This window comes from Pteropus vampyrus, unplaced genomic scaffold, assembly GCF_000151845.1.
Source record: "Pteropus vampyrus isolate Shadow unplaced genomic scaffold, Pvam_2.0 Scaffold167, whole genome shotgun sequence".
Lineage (NCBI taxonomy): Eukaryota > Metazoa > Chordata > Mammalia > Chiroptera > Pteropodidae > Pteropus > Pteropus vampyrus.
The window spans coordinates 644,006-652,937 of NW_011888948.1; the positions used below are offsets into that span (position 1 = coordinate 644,006).

Genomic DNA, 8,932 nt, shown 5'->3' on the forward strand with positions numbered 1-8,932 from the left:
TTTTTATGTTTTTTATCTCTTTGTTGAAGTTCTCACTGAATTTAACCAAAAGTTCATTGAGCATCTTTATAACCAGTGTTTTGAACTCTGCATCTATTAGATTACTTGTCTCCATTATATCTGGATCTCTGTTCTGTTCTCTCATATGGTTTGTTTCTTTGTCTTCCCATTTTGGCTGCTTTTCCATGTCTGTTTCTATGTACTAAGCAAAGCTCCTAAGTCTCCTGGTCTTATTAGTGTGGATTTGTGAAGTAGGTGTCCAGTAGCACAATCCTAAGTGGGGCTCAGCTATAGGACAAATTTAGCTCAAGCCTGTGGCCCTCCAGGGCCACCTGTTAAGATTCAGCAAGCAACCCACAGATGCTGTGCTTATAGTTGCCTCAAAAGGCCACACCAGAAACCGAGGCCAGCTGCCTCCAGTGTGAGTCTAGGCGCTGCTCAGCAAGGAGCACCTGACTCTCTAAAGATATACCTGGATGTGGCTTGGGTGGGTCCACAAGTTGGGGGAGGCGGGGTTTCAGGGACCTGAAACAGAGCGACCTCTGTTATCCAGTCTGATGATCTCATGGCAAAGGTGGCACTATGTCCTCGCACTAGGAGCGGGGAGGGCTCAACAGAGAACACTAGATACCGCCAGCATTTCTGTACAGAACAAGTCTCACCTCGGCCCTCACTCCAACAATGTCTCCCTGTAAGTCTCTGGTGCCCCCTGTGTGCAGTGGAATCAGCACTGGTACTCAGAGTGAGCAGGTCCATCACTGCGAAAATCCGCTCATGGACGAGGCCTCTTTAAGAGGCATCTGCCGCTGCCGCAGCCTCTGTCTCATCAGCCACTGGAGACCAAGTCACCCCACATCCTCACCCCGTCCTACCTTCTGCTGTTGCAGAGTGCTTTCTTGGATTTCTCCCTAGTTGTATGGCTTGTTCATCAAGATCCCAGGCGATTTTTCCTTGCTGCTGCTCCTTGTTTCCTTCACAACTTTGATTTGGTTGCCAGAGGGATAAACAGAGCCTCTATCATCTGTGCCATTTTGGTTGCCCATATATGTTAGCTTTTAATTTTATTTATGGTGTTTTTCTATCAGACAGAAGCTTATAATGTAGTTACATTCACCTTATTTTCCTTTATTATTTTGTGGGATTTTTTTTCTCCTGAGAAATCCTTTTCTGTACTAAGGTTCTGTCTTTTTTTCCAAAAGTTTTTAAATTTGGCTGTTCTCATATAGCCTCTTAATCCAACTGGAATTTATTTAGACTACCATATAAAATGGTATATACTTTTATTTTTATATGATTAATCACTTTCCCCTGCACTATTTATTGAATAATCTATCTTTTCCTCACTGATTTGTAGTGATAATGATTATAACTATTATTATTATTCAGTGTTCACTAGATATAAGGTAATGTTCTGGGATCTTAACCCATATTAACTACTAATCCTCACAATGGCTCTGAGAATTAGATATTGTAATTATGCCCAAAGATGAAACCACTGAGGCACAGAGATGTTAAGTCATTTGCCCAAGGTCACAGAATTCTCACCCAGGCTTTCTAATTCTAGAACCCTTGTGCATATCCAGTGGGCTAACAATATACTATGTCATATGCATACAGATGTATTTCTGGTTCTCTATTCTGTTCCATTGGTCACTTTGTCTATCACTGAACTGGTACAACACTTTCTTAATTGCTATTATTTTATAAGCCTTGGCAGCTTTTTTGGTGCTTCTAATTTTCGGATCAGCTTCAGCTTATCAGGCTTCACAAAAATTCCTATTAGAATTTTATCTGTAACCTATTGAATATATAGATTGGTTTGGGAAAAAATAGATACCTTTATGATATACGAATTTTCCTATCCATTAACAAGGTCTGTCTCTCCAATTATTCAAGTTTTCTTTGATGAATTTCATAAATTTTTCAGTAATAATATAGAGATGTAGAGCTTTAGGTTAGGCTATTTTGGGGTTTGCTTTTTTATTTTGTTTTGTCACTTTTTCCTAATACCTTTTTAAAAATGAGCTATTATTCTTATATACAAATGCTATTGGTTTTTATTGATTGATCTTATACAACAATCTTGCCAAACTCCTATAAGTTCTAAAAGTCTCTAGATTCACCTGGATATTTTATTTGGGCAATCCTCATCTGTAAATAAAGGCAATTTTATTATTTTTTTCCTTTTAGTTTTTGGGCCTCTTCCTTTCTCTATCCTGTTTTATTGCATTTTTGTAGAACAGTCTATTATAAAAGTGATTAGAAGCATTTATTTATTTTTAGAAACTTTTAAAGTAGGGAGCCTTGTCTTATTTCTTATATTAATGGGATGCTCCTAAAGTCTTATCATTAAATTTGTGTATACTTTAGGTTTTTAATACTTCATTTTATTCAAATTAGGATGTTTCCTTTTATTTCTAGTTAGCTAAAAGTTACAGTATTGAATATTATGAAATGCTTTTTTTCTGTATCTCTTGTAATGATCTTCTGGGTTCTTTCCCTCTCTCTGGCCATGCACAATGCTGGATGGTTTATATTTTTTTTTTATCTGTACAATTTGATGATTTTTTAAAATCTCAAACTTACAGAAAAGTTGCACATACAGTATAAAGAATTTTTTGTGTTGGAATCATTTGAAATTAATTGAGACATCATGTGTTATCTTTCTCCAATACTTTAGTGTATATTTCCTACAAACAAGGACATTCTTTCACATAATCACAATATTACTATCAAAATCAGGAAATTAGCATTAATAGATTGCCACCACCTAATCCTCAAACTGCTCAGATTTCATCAATTGTCCTAATAACTTTCTTTATAACAAAAGGTTCTAGTTCATGGATTGCATTTAGTTTTTATGTCTGAAATATTCTCCTTTTAGTCTGCTAGTAATATGTTAACATGCTTATTTATTTTCTACTGTTAAACCATTCTTAGAGTAACACTATTTGGTCATGATGTTTTATTCTAAAATACTGTTAATGTTAATTTGCTACGATTTTTAGTTAACTTTATTAGTATAATTTATATAAAACAAAATGCACCTATTTCAAGTATATAGTTTGGAGAGTTTTAAGACATGTGTTTACCAATTAACCACCACAACCATCAAGATAGAGAACATTTTCATTACCCCAGAGAGTTCTCTCATGGCTCCTTAGAATCACATGCTCCCTACCCCTAGTCCCTGTAGATTGATCTGGTCTTTTCTTGAATCTCACATGAAAGGAATCCCACAGTATGTATTCTTTTGTTTCTGGCTTCTTTTGCTCAGTGAAGTATTTGCTTAGTACAGATTCTTTCATGTCGTTGCATGTATCTTCATTTTGTTCCTTTTTATTTCTGCATAGTATTACATTGTGTGGATATATAACAATTTGCTTATCCATTCACCTGTTGATAAACATATGTCTTATTTCCAGTTTGGGAACATTAGGATAAATCTGCTATGAACATATGTATATGGGTCTTTGTGTGGACAAGTGCTTTTATTTCTCTTGAGTTAATATCTAGAAGAGGAATGCTGGGTCATAAAGTATGTTTAACTTTAAAAGCAATTGCTTAATTTTACACTTCTACAAACAATGTGTAAGAGTTTCATTTGTTACGTATCTTCTTTGACACTTGGTATTTTCAGTCTTTTTCATTTTAGCCAGTTTAGTGAATATATATTGGTGTCTTACTGTGGTTTTAATTTGCTTGAGCACTAATGATATTTAAAATCTTTTCATGTGCTTATTCAACATTTGTAAGTCTCTTTCTATGAAGTATCCAAATATTTTGCCCATTTTTAATTGAATTGTTTGTCTTATCATGGATAAGTTGTAAGAGCTTTTTCTATAATCTGGGTACAATACAGAAATGTATATTTCCTATATTCAGATATACATATTGCTAATATTTTTTCCCAATCTCTGGCTTACCTTTTTGTTTTCTAAACAATGTCTTCCAGAGAGTGAAACGTTTTAATTTTGAGGAACTCTAACTTGTTAATTTTTTTCTTTATAGTTTCTGCTTTTTATAAGAAATCTTTCCTTTTATGCCCATGTCATAAACATTTTATGTTTTTCATGCCCTTGTTATTTGAGTATATGAGCATAATGTTGATCTTTAATTCAGAAGTAGATTGAATTCTTTTGGTTTCAAGTAACACAAAGAAATAAAAGAGGCATTGTAATAAGGTTGCAGAGGTATTTCATGGCTCCTGAAGGCAGGCATGCAGGTAGGTCTAAGAAACAGGACCTGGAAAGCTATCAGGAACCCAGGATGTCCTCTCTAGCCCTCGTTTTTTTCCTTCTCTGCAGACTGGCTGGCTCTGACATGTGGCTCAGAGTCTGTTCCACTTTCCTAGGATAGGGAATCCGATTGGCCCGGCTTGGGTTCAAGGCCCCAGACAGGTCCAGTTAGCCATTGGGGGTCAAGGTTGTATAGTAGAAAACATGCCTGGGGATTGGGGCCACTTCCAAAGAAAAGAGTATCATGTGATCTGCTCACACACTTCAAAAGGTGGTCATTGTTCTATCCCCAACTCATCTTCCACTCCTGTACTTTTTAGTACATTTTCTGACTCTAAACTTTCAGCGTTACTTCTTGCATACTCTGAGCTTTTTCTTTTCTCCATCTGCAGCTGTATTCTTCAGCACTTGTGGAATGTGAGGATCAAGATCCATGTAATCATGATAGAAATTTTGATGTGGAAGCAGTAAAGAAAGAAATCAATAGAGGAAGGAGGTTGGTGAGTATAAATGATTTTTACTACTCATATAAGACAAGCAGATCCTGGGGAGGGGCAGCTTTCAAAAGAAAGTCTATTTGAATAATAAACTAGGCATAGAGATGTGTCTTGAAAAGCTGAAGGAAATAGGACCTGTATTGGAGATTCTTATTTGACTGAACATTTAATATTTTAAAATAAACTATAACACTCTTCATCAGCAAAGTAGATATGAATTAGAATGGTTTTGGCTAAGTAGAAGGAACCCAGCTCAAACTGGTTTTAATAAAAAAGGTGCTTATTTTCTCACTTAGCGAGAGGAAAAACTGTCTTCAGGGTTGGTTAATTCACTGGCTCAATGTTGTCATCAAAGGCCCATCATCCTCTCCGCCTTCCTGTCCACAAAATCACTTGGTCCCTTATGGTCACAGAGTGGCTGCAGGCAGCAACTGAAGTGTCAGGCTTTCTTGTTCCTGTCTATGGAAGGAGAAAGTTCATCCCAAGCATGGAATAAGAGGCCTTCAGAGAGTCTAATTAGGGCATACCCCTCTTTCTGTTTAATTTCTAGAGGTGACTAACTATTCAGCACCCCACTTGGAGCTGGGGTCACCCCCTCCCCCCCCCCCCCCCCCCCCCCCCCCCCCCCGCCCGGGAAGGGAGATTGCTAACCTGTTACCCTAGTGGGTCCATTACTAGACTTCCTCTATGAAAGGCCCTTCATGGCTTAACAAGCGGCACAGCAAATACAAGTACCCAGAGCCTGGACCAGCACCACAGTAAGGTTCATGATCTGAGACAAACATTTATTTAGCCCTTACAAGTCGGCAGCATGTATGTGGGCAGTTTCTGCACAGCCTGATGTGTTCTGAGAGGGGTCCGCACAGGGCACTCAGGGAGCAGGCACCTCATCACAGTTGGGGCTCAGGAATCCTTCCTAGTTGGGTGAAAGTGAAGGTGAAGGAGGGGGAATTCCTGTGCCAAAGTGTGGGAGGCAAGAATGACATGGCTCGTAGCTGTAGCCTATGGCTCTCCATTCTCTTTATTGTCTTCATGGAATTCCATAGGCTGTGCCGGAAGGCATGAAACCATTCCCTGTTGTTGGATAATGGGTTGATTCCGGTTTTTCTCTTTAACCATTAATGCCACAGTAAACATCTTTGTACAAAATCCTTGTGTACTTGTTTGAGTGTTGCCGTAGAGCATATTTTCCAGAAAGGGAATGGCTGAATCAAAGAGAATTCCCTTTAAAATTTTTGAAACATGCCACAAACTCTCCCCCAGAAAGGTTGTACCACCTTATACTTCTATACATGGTGGATGAAGAGCACTTTTCCTAGTTCTTGACTTAAATGAGTATCACAAACTTATTAATTTTTGCCAGTCAAAAGAAGGTTTTGTCTTGCCGACCACTAGAGAGGCTGAACATTATTTCTCTTCAGGCCTCCCCCAGCCTCCCAGCTCGCCCGGCTCCCGCAGTTCTCTAACGACCCCTTTACAGTTAGAGGCGCCACCTGGTCCCATGGTCTAGCGTTGCGTCACTCTCCTCCAAACGCCCTGGACTCCCTCTGCCTACTGCCCACACCACCACTCCCTTACCAACCTAGCAAAACCCTAGCTCTCATGAAACACATCTGTGTGCTGTCTGCATAAGCTGAGTAGCACCCACATGTGAACAGTTGGGAACGACTGGAGAAAACCCCAAAAATGTGTTGACTAACCTTAGATTCATGGCCACACACCTCAGATGGACCCTCAATACTTCACCCTCCACCCTCCACATTCACTGTTTCATGTGCTCTCATCTCTCTTTAAAACTTCTCCCCACTTCAGCTTCCTATCGCCAAATTAATGACTACACCTGATTTTTTAAAAATAGACTTTATTTTTTAGAGCAGTTTTAGGTTCACAGAAAAATGGAGGGGAAGGTACAGAGATCTCCCATATGTCCCCCACCCCCACACACGCACAGTCTCTCCACCATTAACATCCCCACCAGAGGGTACATTCAGTACAAAGTAATGAACCCACATTGACACCCAAGGCTCAGTTTACATTACAGTTGATTCTTAGTGCTGTACATTTCTTTGCCTTATTTTTACTGAGAAAATAGAAGCCATTAGATAGGAGCTCCTACTATTCAAACCACCACCCACCCACCCCTGTCCCACTGCCAGCCTTCCTCCTGTCAAAGCTAACCGTCCTCCTGGACTTTCGAGCCAGCCCCCTCCCCTTCTTAAGGACTAGGTCCCTGCGTTTCCCTCCATCCTCTTCACATCAGTGTTTCCCCCTTTCTATTAGATTATTCCCTCTAGCATGTAACATGATCAATTGATCATGTCATCTTTAAAAAATCTCTCCATTATATACATAAATACTGGTAAATTACAATGTCATTCTTCTGTCCTTAGTTGACCTTTTAGCAGTATTCATCGCCGTTGTTGGTGCCCTGCGTCTTGAATCACACTTTCTTCTTTGACTTCCTGGACGCACTCTCTTAGCTTATCTCTTACCTTCTGGCTGCTGCTTCCCAGGTGCCTTAGCTGTTTTTCCCCCTCTGCTCAACCTCTAAAGTTTGGAGTGCCCAGTGTTCTGTCCTGGGCTCCTTCCTCAATCTGAACAGCCTTCCTGCATGACCCCATCCAGTTCTCATGGCTTTAATATATTTATGCCAGTGACTCTATATCTCTCCTGCTGGAAAGCTTGATGTGGGGAGAATCCACCCAGAGCTTCTTGTCTTATGCCACAAGAAAGAATTCAAGGACACAACAAACAGCAAGCAGGAAAGCACAAGTTTTATTAAAGTGAAAGTACACACTTAAGAGAAAAGTGCAGGCAACTCTGAGAGCAAGTAGCCCTGAACTGTCTGGATCACAGGCTTTGTTTTTTGGGGATGGTGGGTAGAGACATGGTACTTGCAATGTAGGCGACATTACAATGATATTATGATTAGCCAAAGCTGAACAAAGGACAAGGGAAAGACTCTGGAGCCTTATCAGGGAAGGGGGTGGGGGTGCAGTGTTCCAATCTAACCATCCTGCCTCCCGTTCTTGGCTTGTTTCTCATGCCACCTGGAGGGGATGGTGTAACCTTGGGCCTTCTATCCTGTCTCCTGTCTCATGTTTCGTGGCCTTGGCTTGTTTCTCATGCTGGAGTCTCATGCTGACTTGGAATCCAAACAAGGAGAGTGTTGAGTAAGGGACTAAGGAAAAATTCCAGAGCTGCATCCAGGAGGGGAAGGGAAATTTCCCTAGGCTAACTGTCCTGCCTTATCCCCAGCCCCGACGACCAACCTGACGTATCAACACGGATATCTAATAGCATCTCATGTTAAAATGGCCAAAAAAGAACACAGTTCTAATCCCTACAAACATGTATATACACTCCCTCGAAACCTATTCACTCCTTGCCTCAGTAAACAGCACATCATCTATCATCATCATCTACTCACCAACCTCCCAGCCCAGCATCAAGGCCATCAGTGCCACACTACAGACTGGGTGTCCTTCACTTCTTGTGTATCACTGATCCATCATAGAGAAGTTGCTGGTCTCCCTCACTGGACAGTTGCTGGACACCACTGATAGTTGTCCTGCTCTCTCCTGCCCATCCCTTCCCCAGCCCATTCTCTACACAGCAGCCAGAATAGTGTCTTAAAATAGTATTCAGTTTGTGCTCCCCTTGCACAAGGCATTGTCATCTGCAAACTAGAGATGACATAGCTCTTAGTGGCACAGCTGAGTTGCCCTTGCCACAGGCTCGATGTCCCTAACAGAACCCCATGCCTAGAGCTGGGCAATTTTGAGATCTCTTTTAAAAAGAGAGAAGATTAAAAAAAATTTTTTAAAAGAGTTTTCTGCTTTTAATCAAATCATTACAAAACAATCCATGATAAGCATTCTAGTTAGCTGAGAGGCCAAATGTAAGTACCTGATGTTTGTAGCTGAGGACATTAGGACTGCCAACTTAAAAATAATATTTAATAACATGTTTAACTTTTAAATTTTAACAAAGATTATGAAAAACTTGTGCTTACTCAGCAAAATCTGTTCTTCTGCAGAAATGCACATATTGTCGTAAAGGAGGAGCCACTGTGGGATGCGATGAAAAATCCTGTAACAAGAATTACCACTTTTTCTGTGCCAAGAATGACCGTGCAGTTCTACAGAGTGGATCTGAAGGAATTTATAAGTATTTAATAAACAGTTTTAAAGCCAT

The 8,932-nt window shown here is 40.1% G+C and overlaps 1 protein-coding gene across 11 annotated transcripts in view; it reads left to right on the forward strand.

The window, feature by feature from the left end:
- LOC105298868 (histone-lysine N-methyltransferase SETDB2) overlaps window positions 1-8,932 on the forward strand; it is a 102,847-nt gene that overhangs the window by 72,162 nt on the left and 21,753 nt on the right. For 9 of the 11 annotated variants that reach the window (XM_023536696.1, XM_023536697.1, XM_023536694.1 and 6 more), the window contains 2 exons: window positions 4,631-4,738; window positions 8,775-8,911. In XM_023536696.1, coding sequence (XP_023392464.1) covers window positions 4,631-4,709 — 79 coding nt within the window. In that variant the 3' untranslated portion in view covers window positions 4,710-4,738; window positions 8,775-8,911. Of the gene's footprint in view, window positions 1-4,630; window positions 4,739-8,774; window positions 8,912-8,932 lie in introns of those variants that run through there. The other 2 variants (XR_002782819.1, XM_023536702.1) reach the window with 1 other exon arrangement.